Source organism: Bufo bufo, chromosome 1 (assembly GCF_905171765.1).
Source record: "Bufo bufo chromosome 1, aBufBuf1.1, whole genome shotgun sequence".
In the NCBI taxonomy this organism is placed as follows: domain Eukaryota; kingdom Metazoa; phylum Chordata; class Amphibia; order Anura; family Bufonidae; genus Bufo; species Bufo bufo.
Window position 1 is genome coordinate 163,133,437 of NC_053389.1, and position 21,555 is coordinate 163,154,991.

The following is a 21,555-nucleotide window of genomic DNA, read 5'->3' on the forward strand; positions in this document are numbered from 1 at the left end:
ATTTTTAGAACATACTTTACATGTTATTATGGACGGTTTTATCCTTCTCCTGTGCGGAGTACCCACCGAGCTGAGCGCTCGCCACACATAAAAAGGTGATTGTTCCTTTGTAATGTGTGATATGTGGGGCTTCACTGCGCAGAGTTGAATGCCTTTTATTTTAATAGTTGCAAAACAAAAAAAAATGTGTTCCGCAGAAAGCTCCTAATCTACACATTGCAAATAAAAACGAGTAAATGCGAAACATATGGAGAGCAATTAGCATCCTCCACAGTAAATTGCAGAGGGCAATGATGAATATTGAAGAGATAATTCAATTTAGTGATTAGTATGCAAGGCTGTTAAGTAAAGATGGGGACTGCTAATTATTACCTCGCTGCAATTCTTAATAATTTAAATAGGCAATTGTTTCCAATTTATGGGCTATTAGGAGTGCATGGAAATGAGGGAACCACAACACGTAGATGTGAGTGCGAAAGTGCATGTCTTCACTCGGAGACTGGGCGGCTTGAATGCAACAGGATGAACCCACTAGTTTAATATTTATATAAGTGTGAATGCACCCATTTTGCATACATAACAGTGTGAATGCATCATGTCTGTATACATACTGTACATGCAGCAGGTCTGTATATGCATGTATAAAAAGTGCGGGCGGGGAAGCACTTCCAGGTTTTTTTTAGATGTAGCTGAATAAAAGGCAGATAGGGGCATGGAAATTTTTGCAGAGAAAACAAAAAAACTGTAGTACAATGTATACACAAAAAGTTAGGGATATTTGGCTTACGGGCTAAATTTATGGAAAACGTAAAAAGTTCACGCTACAGTGATATTATATCATGAAAGTAGGACATTTAAGTAGAAGCATGCAATAGTGATTTTCTCATCTCAAACAATTTATTGAAACAAAAGCCAACGACAGTGGAGGGTATACCCCCACAAAATGTAAATGTCTCAATAACTTATGTGGCCTTGAGCATCAATTACAGCTTAACAACGACATCTCATGCTGTTCACAAGTCGCCTTATTGTCTGCTGAGGCATGGCATCCCACTCTTCTTGAAGGACAGCCCTCAGGTCATTAAGGTTCTTGGGTACAGAGTTACGAGCCTCTACACGGCGACTCAGCTTATCTCATAGGTTTTCAATAGGATTCAGGTCTGGAGAAAATTCAGTCCATTCCATTTGAGGTACCCCAGTCTCCAGCAGCCGTTCCCTAAAGATGCAACCTCTATGAGCTGGTGCATTGTCATCCATGAAGATGAAATTAGGTCTGTATTGTTCATGCAGAGGCACAATGACTGGATTAATTATGTTATTCAAGTAGTATGGGCTTGTCACTGCACCATTCACAAAGTGTAGGGCAGTTCTGTATTGACTAGACGCACCTGCCCACACTGTAACACCACCACCACCACCAAAGGCTCGTCTGGTTTCAACAGTGGCTGATGCATAGCGCTCTCCTTGACATCTCCAGCATCATTGGTGGCCATCATTTCTGCTCAGCATGAATTGACTTTCATCAGAGAACAGCCCATTAGTCCCCCATTAGACCCTTGTCCAGCATAGATGCTTCCTGGCCCATGCAAGCTGATGACCCCCGTGGTGACACTTGGTTGCCTCCCACCTCCCTTAAATGTTCCTGGAGTTGTGCGGCATTCATCATCCGGATCCAGGATATTGTTCACAATGAAGCGGTCATCAGTGTGGGATGTGGCCAACAGACGTCCACTTTTATGCCTTTCTGTGACTCTTCCAGTCTTTCTGTATCTCTGTTGCAACCTGCTGATGACACTGTGACACTCTAAGCTCAGTGGCCACTTCCGTCTGAGAACATCTTGCTTGAAGCCTCACAATGTCAAGGTACTGGTGATCAATTGTTAGGTGTCGTCTTTGTCTCATGATGTCAAAATATGAACAGCAAGATGAGGAGGACTGTTTAAATACCAATTCTAATTGAACCAGGAAATTTATTGGGAGATTCATGGATCAAACACCTGTTTTAAATTTTGCCGTTAAGCTCCTTGTTAGAGAACAGCAAGTTGTGCAAAAAGTACTGAAACACTGAACAGTTGGACATGTGCATTCAAAAGTTTAGAGAAGGTCACATTAAGTTCACATGTAAAGGGTAGAGTGCATTTTAGGTTCATCCTGAAATTTCACCCACAAGCCATATGTCCCAAACTTTTTGTGAGTAGTGTACATATCTTTGCTCCACAGGAGAGCTTGGTTTTTCAAACCTTGCATCAGACATTTTCACGGGTACATACGCTTGCCAGTTATACCACTCAGCATGAGGATACTATGCTCGAATTGATTACAGTCTCTTAAAGCCACATATTTGTACTTCCTTAACATATGTAGAGTCTCTGCAACTATATACGGTCCATATTTACGAAAGTTCTAGTCCAAAGGGGACGTCAATGGTCCAGGGATGATGTTTTGGCTTCTAGGGCTCAAGTGTCTTCTCCTTGCAGCTTGTCACACTTGCCCAGGATATTTTTTCCTCCAGCTGCCCCATTGCTCCCAGGGGCTGACACACAGACCATGGTGTTGGCTCCTCTGACCCAGTGGCGCTTACCTTATTCTCAGCTGCCCAGTTTTAATTTTACATGGCACTCTGGTGATACTGAGACTCTCTTTCATTCCTATGTATATCAACTTGTAAGCCACTGTTGTCGCTGCAGCTCTTGTGATCTGCGGGTCATCTTGTCTTCTGTGGCACACTTGTGTGGAGGGACTCTCCCTTTCTTTCCACTCCTGCTCTCAAGCAGCACCTCAGTATCACATGCTGGTCCATTACCATGGCCTCTCCTGTTTGACTCTCATGCAGCAGGTAGATTCCCCTGCAAGCTCCATGGCATGGCCCTCCTTTGCATCTGCAGCTCTCTTCAGGTCACTGCAGTCATGGTGACCACTGATCCACAACCCTAACCAAGGACTTGATTCAGGCCACCAGACTACTCTGCTGACCTGGTCTGTAGCGCTTCTTCTTTTGTGCACCCCCAGCATGGCAATGTGTATGGTTTCCACCACTACTGCACCACTTTTTTCATGGGCATGATGCATGCGCTGCAGTGCTGTTCTGGTGCACCACTGGTAGAACAATGCACAATGCTCCTGCCATTTCTGTGACACCTCTGCATGGCACCTGTAGTGGGAAGACTAACTCTGCAAGCTGTGCCTTATGCAGCCTTGTGGGTGTTCTTATATCTCTTCCACTGCTGCAGCAACTACTGGGTTGGTGGACACGTGTTCTGAGGCATGCTTTTGGGCAGGGCTAGATTCTTCTAGCAGCTCATACATCCCAAATTTCCATGAACTACAGAATTACATAAAAACCTATCAAATCCCTCTTAGCGGCTCTTAGGCACATCTCCCTCTAAACCAAGCTTTGTCCTCTTTGATCTTCTGGATGTCTCCTATGTATAGAGTACTGTTGAGGATATAATTTTTGCCCTATCTAGAGACCAGGAGTGCAGTAATACAATTATTAGGTACCAAAATTTGGTTGCAAACAATAGAGGGTCAACAGCTCCAGCTGCTGTTGTGCCTTGAGGAGCAGGACAGGATCCCTGCTTGCTAAGTTTTCCTCCTCTGCTGTGCTTGGTTGCAGTACCTTGATCATGTGACTGTAATGTCATTAAAGGTCCTTCATCCTCCTAGCTGCAGTTTAAGAGAAGAAGTTACGGGCAGCACACAGCAACACAGAAGAACAGGATAGAATTATTCTTGTGCCTGCCCATCACTATCCATGACAGTCTGCTCTCTGCAGCTAGCTGATGTGCTCAGAGCCAACAAGAGAGCTCTTTACAATGGGAGTGTGAGGCACCCTGTGTATTTGCACAGGTCACACCCCCTTAGTCTGGCCCTATATATAACAGTGTGAATGTACTGGACTTGTATATATTGCATGTGACATATCCATGGCAGTGGCGACCACCATCACATGCAGAGCCAGCCTTAGATTCATGTTGCCCTGTGCCATACTTTCTATGGCTTACCATATATTATATTGCTGAAATACACCACTCAACACTGAAATTTCAACATCAAAAAGGACAAGCCTTAAGGTTATGCAAATCAAGGAAATAGCTGGTTAACATGTCTATTGATCCTGTGATTCCTATAATTTCACAACTTTTCCTTCTTGGTGTTGCAATTTCACTGTTGAGGAGTGTAACATTGCTGAAAGACATGCAAATAACAAAGCTAAATGCTGCCTAAATCATACTTTCGAATAGGACTAGTGATGCCCCCTTTAGTGGGGACATGTGAGGCACCCTGTTCAACTGCCCCATAATCACCAACTAATGAAAATTGTCTTCAGAAAGATTTGAGTATGGCACCAAAAGTGTTGGCCCTAATCCACTCCTATTTTTACAACCCTCTTCCGCTGAAGAGCCATACATCCTTTGCAAGGCCCTACAAGGCAGTGGGGTGCATAACAGATGGCTGAACCATCACTGATGAATTTCTGTGGGGGCACTACCTTGATCCAAACCATGATATGTATAGAACTCCCTAGGCTTGGGAACCCCAAGTGTGGGATATCCTACACTTTTTCCTATTAATAGCAGCTGTCTGTACGGCCACACCTGAGCATGCCTCTGCTCACTCTACCTGCTAAGACTTCTTCCTTTTCCTAATCTATTCTCTCCCTGCAGAAGAATCCCTCAGTTATGTCTCACTCCTCCCCACAGGACATGGTGCCAGTCAGGTGCCACGCCAGCTGAGCACTTCTATCTCCTGGTCCACCCTGTTCCCTTAGGTTCCGCATCTGAACATGAGCTCTATACAAAGCCATGAGCAATGGAAATCTAATAAACTGTACTGCAAATGATGCAGTCTGTACCCCGTCACCTTGTCTTATCCAGTGACACCAAGAACCTGTATTTTCTATGAGCAATATCAGCTTCCCTCTCATGGACATCATGTAGGATCAATGCAGTGCATAGAGATAACTAATAACCAGGGACAAATGACATTGAGCCTCATAAACACATCCCATCTTATGCCAAACACACAGGGATTAAATGTCGTTAAATGTTTTAATAGGATTCTTCAATAGTTTGGCAAAGAATGGGCAGACTTCCACCCTGGGAGCATCTGGCAGCGTTGCCTTGCAAGTGTTTACATCCATTTACTCCGGCCCTTGAAAAGGATTTTTGTGGGCTAGCGGCAGATGCTCCTGAGAAGCCATCTGTAAATTCTCGATTCTTCCTGTCTTCCTCACAGTAACAAATAAAAATTTCCACTGTCTCGGTTGAACATCTGAAATGAATCCACCATTGTGAGGTGTTAACAATGTAACGGAAACACTGCTTGTAATGGAAAATGGCGCAAGTAGGTTAGTAAATATGACCCATGAAACACGTGCAACATTTATCAATGGACAGTGCTACCAATTGTATTCCCAAAATGCTAAACATTGCAGAATATACTGTAGACCCTCTAAAAGTCTGGAACCTGGTACCCAACTACAGAGGTGGAGCTTGTTCTCTAGGGTCCCAATATTCTCCCCCCCCCCCCCAAGTGATGTACCCCTTACTTTTCCACTGTCCTCATGGCAATGCAGCCTTTAGTTCCAGTGAGAAGTATCCCTCCTTATAAACAACACTGGCTTAACATATCTGAAAGATGAACACCAGATATGGGGGCTAATACATGTAACAGTAATGTCCACCTCCTCAACTATTCCTATCGACCCCCATACACATGCAATGCAAGCTCGGCAGAGTGTGCATGTGTTCTGATTGGAGAGAGGGGAGCTACTGGACACCCCTAGAGGCGGTTTATCTCTGAAAAGAAAAAGGAGCGGGCAAGTTGAAATCCAACTCCCCAACATTGGCAAAGTCAGGACACCCACATTCAAATTAGATGGGTTCAGCCACTGTTAACCTAATGTGTACAACCACTTTTAGTTCCTCAACATTTTAAAGATCTCTGCTTGCTGTTAAAGAATGAGAACATTCTTGTTAATATCCAGAGCCTTGCACTCTGTATAAATCATATATTTCTCACAGCTCAGACTTTGTTACAGTTGTATCCAGTCTAGGCAATTCCCAATCCTCTCTTGTCCTGATAGTTTGCTACAATGTATCAGTGGAGGTAAAATGCATCCTTCTGGTCCATACAGGGAAGTATTAGGCTAGGACAAGTTCTCAGCTTCTAGAGGTAAACTGAATGTTTCCATCAACCGACAGTAAGCAGAGATAGTGAACATAGTGAATTGAATTGCTATACAAAGTCTATCTGACCAGAAAACATATTTTATATTAACATGGGTGCGCGTGTCGGATGGTGGTGAATTGTCCATGTACGGTTGGGTGTAGTGAAATGACTGTCATCAGATTCCTGGCAGCCGTGGGTTGTCAGTAACTCATCTAATGAATAATAATCATCTGAAAGCTCGGTACTGATTATCTATCTGAGACACGCTAAGCTATATGGCACAGTCGGCAAAGGCAATAAAAGGGCAAAATCTATAAGATTATTAAGGAGAAACACATTTCTGACTGGAACAGTTTGAGGTGTAAAAATCCAATATCACTCACGTTGCATTAAAACCATTTCTTAACTTTAATTAAACGATCATTACTCTTAATGGCTGTGGCTGCAGACAGGCTTAAACCACTCACATTACAACGACGGACAATTAGAAAGTGAGACGCAGCCAAACACATTCACCTGGATGCCGGAAATTGTACAATATTATGATTATTAATTATTATGATTACAGTTTAGAGTTTTATTACTTTATTCTCCAGCAACAAAATGACAGCGGCCAACAATACAAATCTGCAGCGGGTTATGTGGTGGTGGTGGTGGGGTGCCTTTCACATATCCTTTCCCTATGTTTTACTCAGTCAGTGACCTCCCACAAGATCAACATACTGTTCTGCTAAAATACTCTGTGCTGCTGGGGGACTGTTCCTTCAACTACGTACATCTAAGTCTGTACACTGCTCTCCTTAAAGGGTTTGGATAACTATGGGGGCAATTTTTTATTATTGCATTCTATTTATTGTAGGCTAAAAATCATTTTAATTGGTCTGTATTAAAAATGTTCAGTCGTGTTCCCTATACAGCTGTCAGCTTCTGTGTATTTGCAGAGCAGCAGCCTTTCTGCTTATAGTGAGTCCCGTCAGATAGCAGCTCTGACGGCTCAGTCTGTAACACTTATTTCTGAACTCCTGACAGCTCAAACATTTATTCAAGCCATATTCATAACAGTTTAATTAAAAAATGAGCTGTAATGAGTGTTTTAAGCTGTCCTGAGTTCAGAGATAAGGGCTACAGAATCAGCCATCAGGGCTGCTGTTTGACGGGACTTGGTGTAAACAGAAAACCTACTACTCTGCAAATACACAGAAGCTAACAAACTGTACAGGAAAACGGCTCTAAAATTTTAATAAAGAGCAATTGAAAAATTAGCAGAAGGCAATAATAAAAAAAAAAGATGGCAATAGCATTTAACTACACTTAAGTCTGTGACCTCCACGATCAGCCCACTCCTCTCCTAAAATTATCTGTGCTGTTAAATCTAATCAATATGTTAAGAAAGCTACTCACATGAGAACCAATTCGGAATCCTGCTCCGGCGATTCAAAACCCAGTGTAGACAGTCTTGAGGTTAAGATCTTCTTTATTTCATTAAAATACATACAAAGTAAAAAAAAAAAGAAAGAGTTTTGGGGAAACTATGGTCCCCTTCATAAGGTTGACATTCATAAACTCACATGAGAACCACAAGCTACATGTGGTGAAACCATGTTTCTTACTATATACAGTTGCAAGAAAAAGTATGTGAACCCTTTGGAATTATATGGATTTCTGAACAAATTGGTCATAAAATGTGATCTGATCTTCATCTAAGTCACAACAATAGACAATCACAGTCTGCTTAAACTATTAACACACAAAGAATTACATGTTACCATGTTTTTATTGAACACACCATGTAAACATTCACAGTGCAGGTGGAAAAAGTATGTGAACCCTTGGATTTAATAACTGGTTGAACCTCATTTGGCAGCAATAACTTCAACCAAACGCTTCCTGTAGTTGCAGATCAGACGTGCACAACGGTCAGGAGTAATTCTTGACCATTCCTCTTTACAGAACTGTTTCAGTTCAGCAATATTCTTGGGATGTCTGGTGTGAATCGCTATCTTGAGATCATGCCACAGCATCTCAATCGGGTTGAGGTCAGGACTCTGACTGGGCCACTCCAGAAGGCGTATTTTCTTCTGTTTAAGCCATTCTGTTGTTGATTTACTTCTATGCTTTGGGTCGTTGTCCTCTTGCAACACCCATCTTCTGTTGAGCTTCAGCTGGTGGACAGATGGCCTTAAGTTCTCCTGCAAAATGTCTTGATAAACTTGGGAATTCATTTTTCCTTTGATGATAGCAATCCGTGCAGGCCCTGATGCAGCAAAGCAGCCCCAAACCATGATACCCCCACCACCATACTTCACAGTTGGGATGAGGTTTTGATGTTGGTGTGCTGTGCCTCTTTTTCTCCAGACATAGTGTTGTGTGTTTCTTCCAAACAACTCAACTTTGGTTTCATCTGTCCACAGAATGTTTTGCCAGTACTGCTGTGGAACATCCAGGTGTTTTTGTGCAAACTGTAAACGTGCAGCAATGTTTTTTTTGGACAGCAGTGGCTTCCTCTGTGGTATCCTCCCATGAAATCCATTCTTGTTTAGTGTTTTACGTATCGTAGATTCGCTAACAGGGATGTTAGCATATGCCAGAGACTTTTGGAAGTCTTTAGCTGACACACTAGGATTCTTCTTCACCTCATTGAGCAGTCTGCGCTGTGCTCTTGCAGTCATCTTTACAGGACGGCCACTCCTAGGGAGAGTAGCAGCAGTGCTGAACTTTCTCCATTTATAGACAATTTGTCTTACTGTGGACTGATGAACAGCAAGGCTTTTAGAGATACTTTTATAACCCTTTCCAGCTTTATGCAAGTCAACAATTCTTAATCGTAGGTCTTCTGAGAGCTCTTTTGTGCGAGGCATCATTCACATCAGGCAATGCTACTTGTGAAAAGCCATCCCAGAACTGGTGTGTGTTTTTTATAGGGCAGGGCAGCTGTAACCAACACCTCCAATCTCATCTCATTGATTGGACTCCAGTTGGTTGACACCTCACTCCAATTAGCTCTTGGAGATGTCATTAGTCTAGGGGTTCACATACTTTTTCCACCTGCACTGTGAATGTTTACATGATGTGTTCAATAAAAACATGGTAACATTTAATTCTTTGTGTGTTATTAGTTTAAGCAGACTGTGATTGTCTATTGTTGTGACTTAGATGAAGATCAGATCACATTTTATGACCAATTTGTGCAGAAATCCATATCATTCCAAAGGGTTCACATACTTTTTCTTGCAACTGTATGTCACCTTCCGCTGTCCGCAGCTATTTCTGCTGACTGCCCCTTATTCATACACCCTTGGTTTAGCAAAGTGTGTATGTGTTTCGGATGGAGAGATAGGAGACAGAGCTGTCAAAAACCTTTGTCCTCTCTAACCTCTCCAGAGACCTCTGGCTGCAGCTTTGCTCCCGGGAGAACAAAATAATTGGGCACTGAAAGTCAATGCTGATCCTTCTCTCTCCCTGACATCCTCAGTCGAGGTAGAGTCAGGAGTTACCCATACACATAAGACTGGTGGCCAGCCAAGTTTTAACTAATGTGTTTGGGGGCCTTTACTTAAAAGCTTCAAAAGGCAGATTTGCGAAATGTCGCTAACAGATACAATTGTGCCCATATAGTGATCTTCGTAAAGATCTCCTGGCATCCCCAAGGATCAACTGTTTGAAGCAGCCTTGGTACTCCAGTGAGAGCCATGGCCTCTTCCTATGCCACAGACGTCACATTCATTGGTCACATGGCCTAGGCCAGTGATGGCTAACCTCCGGCACTCCAGCTGTGGTGAAACTACGACTCCCAGCATGCCCCATTCATTTATATGGAGTTCCGTGAACAGCCATGCAAGGGGGCATCTTGGGAGTTGTAGTTTTACCACAGCTGGCGTGCCGGAGGTTAGCCATCATAGGCCTAGGTACAGCTCATTTAAGTGAATGGGGCTATGCTGCAATACCAAGCACAGCCACTGTCCAATGTATAGCACTGTGCTTGGTAATCTGTGAGGAGGCAGTAGCACTCATTGGAGCGCTGTGGCCTCTTCAAACAGCTGATTAGTTGGGGTGCAAAGAGATGGACCTCCACTAATGACTTTCTTATGACCTTTCCTAAGAATAGGGCATCAGTATTAAACACTCGGTAAACCCAAGTACCCAATAATATAATAATATACCCAAGCATAACATAATTCTGGAAGATTTGTGTCAGTCTAACCTCTTTATAAAATTTTCTTTAGGGCACAAGAGATCCACACATCCTACTCTGAATTAAGATATGATCCAGACTGGAGGAAGCACCAGAACCTGTTCCACAAATATGACCAGGATGAGGAGGAATTTCTAGATGTGTCCTCTATTGGCTCGGAACAATGTTCACAAGAGATGACTTTAGACACCTCAGAAGACAGGGATAGTGTAGATGATCACCCATTTTGGAAGCCCCTTAATGATGTGTCCTCCAAGAACAAGAAGGTTGAAGCTACAACAAAACCAAAATCTAAAGAAAGCAGGCAAATAAGAAAACATGGAGCCCACCAGAACGCAATGGATAAAAAGACCATGGCACAACCAGAGGCATCTAAAAAAGACATTATAGAGAAGAACAAGGTTACTTTGGGAGTAAGGAAAGAGAAAACTCAATCCTACGTTCACATTCACAAAAAGAAAATAGTGGAAACCAAATCTGAACAGGTGAGACCATGAGGATTGACTTGTGAGCATCATCATGAAACTTGTGTCTTAATGAACAAGAATTGACCTACCTAGTGAACGTCAAGTGTTGTCAAGTGTCTTTGCCTTTTCTGTGCCCTTAACTTGGTGTCAATTTGGTCTTAAAGACCTGAATAATGTACTAGAGCAAGCCATATGACATCAACATATTAACTTCTGTAAAAGTGAAGCATAGTATTCCCAGCCTATATCTAAAGATAGGGGTGACACAAACAGCCCACCCAAGATATCTATGCCCCTCACTGTCCAGAGTGTACAGTTTCAGTGTGACTCAACACAATAGACTTTTTCAATCTCCTGCCTGATAGTAATTATAAGCTAATTAATTATAATTAATGACATTTCACTGTAGGCTGTAAACTGAGATTTTTTAGAAGGGTAGACCAGTATTAGAAAAACTTTCCTTTTCATTCCAAAACAGTGCCACACCTGTCCACCGGTTGCATATGGTATTGCAGCTCAGTCCTATTCACTTCAGTGAAATTGAGTTGCAATACCAGACACAACCCCTGGACAAGTTTGACACCAATTCTCTAAGAAATCAGACATGTTTTTTTTCCCCTGTTTTTTTTTTTGTTCCTTTTTTTAATCTTGGGTAACCCCTTTAAGTTTCCCTTATCCTAAGAAAGCCTCCCAACTGAGCAAAAAGAATTACAGTATGTGCAATATGGGGGAAGGGAAGTGACAACTGCTCTGAACATATTTCTGGAACCAAGCTGTGGTTGTTAATTTTCCACATTTACTAGAACTTCCCATAAATGTCCCACGATTACAGAAGCCATCTACATCATCTTTCCAGTAGTTCCAAAGCCATTTACAATCTATGTAATAAATACTCCACAAAGCCAACCCAGTTTTATTAATCCAGAGTTCAATCAACAAGAAGACTCCTAATATTCCCCTTCCTAGTTTTAGAAAAATGTAGTTCAATATTTTCTGAGAGCCAAGATTATCCAAATTCCCCAAAAGCATAATTGTTTCTTTCACTCTGCTGTTTTCAGATGCTAAGTGTATTTGTGGGTTTGTTTTTAAGGCTCCTAATATTCTCCATAATATGAACTTTTTAGTGTTTTCCTATTGTCTAAGAACCTTATGTTTCTTTGAGAGAGAGAATGACAAGTAGACAAGCAATCTCACTCAGCCGTACTCAATGCAACTTGCTTTCCTACCTACAACATCACTTCAAAGGCAGGAACATAATGTACAATTTTTTAATGGCCCTAGACCAAGGCACTCAGACTCTATGTGCACTAAGGCTTGGCTCAGTATAAACACCTCATCAAGATTGTCTGCGCTTCTACAATAGTAGCCAAATGCAATTCGAGAAGCACAAGTCTTTGATGTCCCAGCTCCTAAGGCCGTTTCCTAGTCTGGGATAATGACATGACATGATTGCGGTCTTTGTTGTACCTTTTCTGTAGAGAAGCAATTATGGGCCTCAATTTAACAGAATAGACATTACACAGCTTATGATGCTCAAAATGCAATTTCATTTGATCATTTTCTCAATTTGATTGGTATTAATAGAACAGTTCACAAACAGGCAAGCAGAGGTTGCGTCCTGTTCCTCTTTTCAAAGGGCTAATGCAGAAGTATGTATCTACTGGCCCTGTAAACTACATCTCTACTGATACAATGTACCTTCCAACACAATGCAAGCTCGGAGAGACAATAGGATCAACCAAGGTGGAAGGGACTGGAGATGGTTATGCATTACTTGCTTTGGGCAGGAACCGCTTAATAGGTGCTAATTGTTTCCATGGCGAAGACTACGTGGAGTAACAACATGATGACACCATGGATGGAACTGGTGGTGGAAATCACAGAAGACTGGAAGCATCTTCCAAAAAAGTGCTGTGGATTGCAACAATTTGTAATCCTCATAGGACTCAAAGCACAGTCCAGGAGCAGACAATTAGTTTGCTATAATGACCTGTGAAGAAGTTTTTGAAGCAAATGAAATATTTGCCCTCAAATGCTAGACTGAACAAGTGTGTTTTGAGTCTTGTTTTAAAAGAGTCCAATGATGATCTCTTTCTTATTGACTCAGGTTGTGCATTCCAGAGAGTGGGACTGTACAACAGAAGGCTCTGGGTCCAAAAGTTTTATGGTGGATCCTTGGTATGGACAGTTTGTTCATGCGTGCTGATCTGAGAGGACGGCAAGGAGTGTAGGGCTGCAGCAGGCCTAAGTTATTTATGACTTTAAAGGTCTGCAAGCAAATTTTAAAAGTTTTTCTCCATTTAATGGGCAGCCAGTGTAGAGAGTGAAGGATTGGTGTTATGGGAGCATGCCAGGGCTGACTGGTTATTAATAATAGCTGCAGTATTTTGAATGCTCTGAAGGAGGTGTAATGCAATCTCCGGGAGGCCTAAGTAAAAGGCATTACAGTAATCCAGACTTGAGGTTAGAAAGGTATCCAGTGTGGATAAATCTTCTGGTGGAATAAAATGTTTAGTTCTTGTAATGTTCCTCAAGGGAAAGTATGAAGGTTTAAAGGGGTTCTCAGAGTGGTTAATACTGATAACCTATCTTCAGGATAGGCCATGAATTTCTGAACAGTTTCTGACCTGGCACCAACACCGATCAGCGGTTTAAAAAGACCTGCTCGCAGCTTTGGATAGCGCTGTCCTTGGATTTGCCGCCCAGTCCCATTCAATTGAATGGGACTGAACTGCACGTAGGCCATATGACCAATAAACGTGACATCACTGGCCTAAGAAAAGGCTGTAGTGCTCAATGAGCAACGCAGTCTCTTCAAACAGTTGATTGGCTGGGGTACAGGGAGTTGGACCTCCTCTTATCAGATACTTATAGCCTATGCAGAGAAAAGGTCATCAGTATTACATACTCAGAAAACTCCTTTAATAATGGCTGATATCTGTTTCCTGAGACACAGTTCCCCAACAATAACTACACCCAAATTAAGTACATGTGATGTTCTGAGCTTTGAAGGGTTTGCCAGGGTAGAGGTGTTTGATGTGCAACTTGCCATTTTGCTGTCAGGGGCTGACCTCCAATCAGAAGAACTTCAGTCTGGGTTCAGTTTCATCCAGCTGCAATTCATCTGTTCTTATAGAATTTATGTCAGGGAATGAAAAAGTTAATACAAACAACTTACTAATGCATTGTGATTGTCCATATTGCCTTTGCACTGTTGATTCATTTTTCCATCACATTACATACTGGTCATATCCAGGGGTTACAACCACCCTACAATACAGCAGTGGTGGCCGTGCTTGCACAATATTGGAAGAGGCGTCGGCTTCTCTGGTGGCGGAGAACGTGGGAGCTCACATAAACACGCATGCGCAGCAGCTCCCACCTGGCTACCTCCGTAACTCCTGGAAATGAGCCAGCAAAGAAGGCAATATGGACAATCACAATAGATTAGTAAGTGCCTTGTATTAACTTTGTCTACATTATAAATGCCACTGGCTGAAGTGCAACAAACTCTTTAATGTCATGGGTTATCTTGGTCCATGAATTGTATATCATGAATCCGCAAAGTTATGGAAAGCTGGATAAGAACCCCTATGGTTACTGTTATGGCAGCTAGGGATGAGCGAATCGACTTTGGATGAAACATCCAAAGTCGATTCGCATAAAACTTTGTTCTAATACTGTACGGAGCAGGAGCCTTGGAACCGAACCCGAGTTCGGGAAATGTTTTTTTACAGTACAAATTAATTTATGAAGTTATTACCTGAAGTCCCGCAAGACTTCACGAAACAATAACTTCGGCTCATAGGAGCCAATACATTCTAATACTGTTCGGAGCTCCTGCTCCGTACAGTATTAGAACAAAGTTTTATGCGAATCGACTTCGAATGTTTCATCCGAAGTCAATTTGCTCATCCCTAATGGTAGCCATAAATGGTTGTCATCCAGCATCTGTTACCTGTGTAAGAGATGAAGATAACTCAGGCATAGCTGAATAGAAAATGATAAGACTTTTTTCCATCAGTATCTAATGGATGCAGGTTCCATATTACCTTAAGCGGTCATGCATGTAAACTACCACAGAACAGAAGGGGGAGAGCCGTACACAAGAATACTTTCCATTTTCTCTACACTTTGCTGCAGAAACCCCTTGATCAGGTGCTCAGGGGTGAGTCTTGCATCCATCAGACATCAGGCATATCCTGCAGATAAATATATCAACTAGGAATAATTTGTTAAATAACCAGTATATTCCATGGTCTACCCCTATAAACATTAGATCAATCAATCAACTTTAATGTGTATGGCTTTTTAAGACGCATTTAAACCCAAAATGAATGGCAGCATCCATCATAGTGATTTCTTAGTTTACTGTTTTTATTGTTTTGGAGTTTTTTGTAATCTGGTTTTAATGTATTCATTGAAACATTTTCTAGTGCAATGAGAAATTAGATGTGCAACCTGTGGAGGACAGATCACATCTGGAGAAAGAAGCAAAATTCCCTGAAGCCATAGAAGATTCAAGATTAGCCGGCAGCCACATCCAAGAGAAAACACCAAAGACCTTAAAAGTACAAGGTGCTTTATCAAACATCAATGCTTCACAATGGGAGGATATGGGAGTCTTCTCTGGGGAGTATGAACCCGAATATATGACAATTGCTAGTTATCCGGATAGATATGGGGATTCCCTTACAACGTTGATGGGTCCATATTCTTCACTAAAACCTATACAGATCCACAATGAATGGGCATATTACCAGAGCATGAGACCCCCAGAAGTGAGAGATGGCTATCATATTATGGAAACTGTCAGAGGTGCAAAGGACCTCATGGAGACGTATATGTACCCCAGGTGAGGAGAAATATTATGTATTACTTACGCTGGGCAAAGCTGATTCAATGTGTTATGTTCAGTGCAGAACTTAAAGGGGCTTCACAGCATAAGTATCTGAAAGGTGGGGGTACGACTGCTGTGATCCGGGCAGATTACAATAGGAAGGGTCCCTGTATGGTTGGTTCGGCAGATTGAACATGTGTGCTGCTATACCGTTCCCTCTCTATGGGACTGCTGGAAATAGCCAAGTGCTGTACTTGGGGACAAGCTTATTTTATGGGAAGCCCCTTTAAGGAGAGAATCCTTGTGTCATGCTCCACCCCCTCATGCACGAGGCAGAACACAGTGAATCAGTTTTACCCAGTGTGTTCCTTTAAAATGAACAAAAGCATTTTTGAGGTGAAATGCAGAGTAGGGGGAATTTATCGGTGCTCGTCACTGTGGTGCTGCTTCCATTGAATGGGATCAGTGCTGCACTGCATCACGTAAAAAAGGCTGGACAATATTGTGCCCTGTAGCTTCAGCGCTTATTTCCAGTGACGTAGCTAAACAAAACAGCTGATCAGTGGGGTGTGGGGTGCTGGACCAACGCTAATCAGCTAGTAATGGCCAATGGACAAGCCTGGTCAAGCTTTTAAAACCTAACACCTTTGTCTAGAAATGCGTCTACAGTTTTTTATACCACACCCTACTGGATGGAGTTTGTGGCTTTTTTATTTTTTTGCAGCTTATAAAAAGGTTGCAGTGTTAAATCTGGAAGGAAACTACACGTACTTTCCCATCTACTTTTGGAATATGGGTGGCATAAAAGTTCAAAATTTTGGGGCAAGTAGAACGTTTTTTGTGACTTTTTGAAGCCAGAATTCTGGTGTATAGAGAGCTTGATACATTCCCCCCAAAGTCCGTTGGAAAGTTGCAGAAGTTTTCATTATATAGTGATGAAGCTTCATTTACACAAGACAGGAAATCCCTCTTAATTATCAGAATGTTGGGTTGAAAAATGTGTACAGGAGCCAATAAATATGATATTCCATATGTAGTATGCTATAATCCTATCTGATAGTAAACCATTGAATCCCATCAGTCACCAGGCAACAGGGCCTCCTACTAAACGTCTTGTCTGAATGGATCTTGTAATTTTCATGTATGTCAGATAATGATTGGTTACAATGCAACAATTATCATTAAGACCCATTTTTGTATGGAGGTTGTCCAAAATCGGAGCCCAGATGCAACCAGAATCCCCTGAAATCACCTATAACACCCACAGTGATGTTTTTGTATCCAGCCAGATTTCTTCCCAAACATATACACCAATGGCAAAGTCCACAAGATCCAACAGCGTACCTGAAGCCAGTACCAGGGATAAAGTCAGTAATGGGAGAACCAAACCATGTTCTTCAGAAGTGCGAAGGACAGCAGAAAAACATCAAAAGGTAAAACCCTTATAATATCCAATAAAGGTAAAGAATAGGTGTTTAAACTGCTCTGTATTATAACTGTGTACATCGGAAGCATCACATCAGTGCAGAATCAGAAATCCTTACCAAGGACCCAACACCAGCATCTATCGGTTATTACAGATATAATTACCAGTAGCTGAACTAGTCTTTTTCTGTTGGAATGAAATTGTTTTGGGCTTCAGGCTGTGATTATGTCACCAACACAGGTTCTATGATGTCACACAACTATCTGGGTGTGATAAATTGTCAGCAAAGAAAAAACCTTTGCATGTGGTCCCCTATAAGGGTCCATAGGGCAGAAAGGGGGAACTATGATACTGAGTGCCAAAATGCTCAGCCTGCCCCTTATTTATTATGCCAATGTTGCTTTTGGAGGGGGAAGGGGGTGCCATATAGCTACAGAAAAGGGGTGTAGGGTTAACTTAAGGTAGACCCCTCTAATGCAGCAGGTGTGGACCCACCGTGTCAGTGAAAAAATTTGGCTTAGGGCTATTCCTAATAGTGCTTTCTAAGTGGATCCCCTGGTTGCCGCTGCAGGGGAACCACCAGGCTGCTGCCTCTTGGAATATTCTCTCTGTTCAGTGACAGCTGACCCAAGAAGAGACACCGGTGCATGGCACAGAGGGGGCAGGTAAAATCATAGTGAGGGGACAAGCCGAAGATGGGGCAAGCAATCTGTTAAATAGGCCCGGGCAGGCAGCACAAGGTCAGTGTGATCGGCAGAGCTCAGGGCACGTTAACCTGGTTGAAAACAGTAAATTGGCATCAGTTGGGCTTGGAAGATTAGATGGTAACACACACCTTTTCAATGACTGGCAAGCTAATGAACCATTTTGCACAGGCACCTTTTTATAGGAGAAAGTGCCTTAAATACCCCAGGAAAAGCAGCCATTGGCTGGGGACTAATTCGGACACGCACATGCTGGGTCTTTAAGAGCCAGAGACGGCATGTGCCCTATGGGCAATGAGGACTGCAGGTGGGAGTGAGAGGCCAGGCCTAGCATGCGGCAGGAGAATGCAGTACTGTGAGTACTCTGGCAACTGTACTACTAGCAGGGAGATGCCGACGGTGTTTGGATTGCCAGCTCTATAGCCCCGTCTTTATGGGCCCTATAGCAGTTGCATAGGCTGCCTTTATGCTATGTTTACCTTTGACAGCACACACCATAAGCTTCAGACACAAGTACAATGTAGTTCTAGGACAAGTATTAACCTTCCACCACTCATCACCAACAACATTAAGCCTTAAGTAGCTCATGCACCAACATAATGAGATGTTCACAATAAATGCAAGTGCACTTCACATTAACAACGCCTACACTTACCTGCAACAGCAGGGCAGCTCCAAGGCTACAGTCATGTCATTACCTGCTGAACACTGCTACGCTTTTCTTGTAACATGCAGACTGTGAATTAACCACATTAACAGCACAGAAGGATTTACATGAAAATATAGTAAAAATGTTGGAAGCACACACTTGTCCAAAATGTTTACCTTCACTGGAACTAATAACCACATTAGTCCTTCTTCACCAAACTTTACAGTTGGCACAATGCAGTCAGGCATTTGCCAAAACCAGAATTGTCCATCAGATAATGAAGTGTCATTCATCACTCCACAGAACGCGTTTCCGGTGTCTAGTAGTGGTACACTTTGCACCATCCACTGCTTGGCATTGTGCTTGGCATTGTGCTTGGTGATGTAAGGCTTGCATGTATGCCATGAAGCTGCCGGTGCACAGTTTTTGTAATGATGTTATTGGCAGAGAAGGTTTTTAACAGTTTTTAACAGAACTAGAGCCTTCTAGTGGGAGAGGTGAAATTTGAGAAAACACAGGGCCCCTTTAACACGAGTGAGTTTTCCACGCGGGTGCGATGCGTGATGTGAACGCATAGCACCCGCACTGAATCCTGACCCATTCATTTCAATGGGTCAGTGTACATGAGCGTTTTTTTCACGCATTAGTTCTGCGTTGCATGAAAAACGCAGCATGTTTTATATTCTGCATTTTTCACGCAGCCCTGGCCCTGGTCCCATAGAAGTAAATGGGGCTTCAGTGAAAAACGCATTGTGTCCAGAAGCAAGTGCGTTTTTCACTGATGGTTTCTAAGAGATGTTGTTTGTAAACCTTCCGTTTTTTATCACACGCGTTAAAAAACGCATCAAAGCGAATTGCACCTGCGCGGAAAAAACTGAACAACTGAACACAATCGCAGACAAAACTGACTAAACTTACTTGCAAAATGGTGCAAGTTTCACTGAACGCACCTTGAACGCATCCAGAGCCAATCTGTATCGTTGTTGCATCCTCTGGCAGCACAGAGGGAATCAAGACTGGTGCTTAAAATTTGATAGATGTCCCCCATATTCTTATATATATATATATATATATATATATATATATATATATATATATACACATTACTACTCATATCTAGATATTTAGGACACTATACTGATACAGATAGTTGTAAATATATATATTTACAACTATTTGTTTAAAACAAGTATCTGTCTCTTATTCTCTCTCTCTCTATATATACACTGCTCAAAAAAATAAAGGGAACACAAAAATAACACATCCTAGATCTGAATTAATTAAATATTCTTCTGAAATACTTTGTTCTTTACATAGTTGAATGTGCTGACAACAAAATCACACAAAAATTAAAAAATGGAAATCAAAATTTTCAACCCATGGAGGTCTGGATTTGGAGTCACCCTCAAAATTAAAGTGGAAAAACACACTACAGGCTGATCCAACTTTGATGTAATGTCCTTAAAACAAGTCAAAATGAGGCTCAGTAGTGTGTGCGGCCTCCACGTGCCTGTATGACCTCCCTACAACGCCTGTGCATGCTCCTGATGAGGTGGCGGACGGTCTCCTGAGGGATCTCCTGCCAGACCTGGACTAAAGCATCTGCCAACTCCTGGACAGTCTGTGGTGCAACGTGACGTTGGTGGATAGAGCGAGACATGATGTCCCAGATGTGCTCAATTGGATTCAGGTCTGGGGAACGGGCGGGCCAGTCCATAGCATCAATGCTTTCGTCTTGCAGGAACTGCTGACACACTCCAGCCACATAAGGTCTAGCATTGTCTTGCATTAGGAGGAACCCAGGGCCAACCGCACCAGCATATGGTCTCACAAGGGGTCTGAGGATCTCATCTCGGTACCTAATGGCAGTCAGGCTACCTCTGGCGAGCACATGGAGGGCTGTGCGGCCCTCCAAAGAAATGCCACCCCACACCATTACTGACCCAATGCCAAACCGGTCATGCTGGAGGATGTTGCAGGCAGCAGAACGTTCTCCACGGCGTCTCAAGACTCTGTCACGTCTGTCACATGTGCTCAGTGTGAACCTGCTTTCATCTGTGAAGAGCACAGGGCGCCAGTGGCAAATTTGCCAATCTTGGTGTTCTCTGGCAAATGCCAAACGTCCTGCACGGTGTTGGGCTGTAAGCACAACCCCCACCTGTGGACGTCGGGCCCTCATATCACCCTCATGGAGTCTGTTTCTGACAGTTTGAGCAGACACATGCATATTTGTGGCCTGCTGGAGGTCATTTTGCAGGCCTCTGGCAGTGCTCCTCCTGTTCCTCCTTGCACAAAGGCGGAGGTAGCGGTCCTGCTGATGGGTTGTTGCCCTCCTACGGCCTCCTCCACGTCTCCTGATGTACTGGCCTGTCTCCTGGTAGCGCCTCCATGCTCTGGGCACTATGCTGACAGACACAGCAAACCTTCTTGCCACAGCTCGCATTGATGTGCCATCCTGGATAAGCTGCACTACCTGAGCCACTTGTGTGGGTTGTAGACTTCGTCTCATGCTACCACTAGAGTGAAAGCACCGCCAGCATTCAAAAGTGACCAAAACATCAGCCAGGAAGCATAGGAACTGAGAAATGGTCTGTGGTCACCACCTGCAGAACCACTCCTTTATTGGGGGTGTCTTGCTGATTGCCTATAATTTCCACCTGTTGTCTATCCCATTTGCACAAAAGCATGTGAAATTGATTGTCACTGAGTGTTGCTTCCTAAGTGGACAGTTTGATTTCACAGAAGGGGGTATTGACTTGGAGTTACATTGTGTTGTTTAAGTGTTCCCTTTATTTTTTTGAGCAGTGTATATACACACTACTCATATCCAGACACTGGTGTTATCTCCTATATACAGAATAAGCAGATGTTGACACAGATACATATTATACAAAAGGTCATCCAGACCAAAAAATCCCTTTAGGGGTCCCAACAAAAAAGTTTAATGTATATAAAACTAATTCTTTAATTTGTACCTTTAAAATTAAACCTAAATGTCCCCCATATTCTTTATATATATATATATATATATATATATATATATATATATATATATATGCATTACTACTCATATCTAGATATTTAGGACACTATACTGATACAG

At 42.6% G+C, this 21,555-nt stretch overlaps 1 protein-coding gene across 1 annotated transcript in view; it reads left to right on the forward strand.

Moving 5' to 3' along the window:
• JHY (junctional cadherin complex regulator) overlaps nt 1-21,555 on the forward strand; it is a 135,030-nt gene that overhangs the window by 43,282 nt on the left and 70,193 nt on the right. The window contains exons 3-5 of the mRNA XM_040431396.1: nt 10,398-10,851; nt 15,270-15,688; nt 16,959-17,106. Of these exons, the coding sequence (XP_040287330.1) occupies nt 10,398-10,851; nt 15,270-15,688; nt 16,959-17,106 (1,021 nt within the window). The remainder of the gene's footprint in view (nt 1-10,397; nt 10,852-15,269; nt 15,689-16,958; nt 17,107-21,555) is intronic.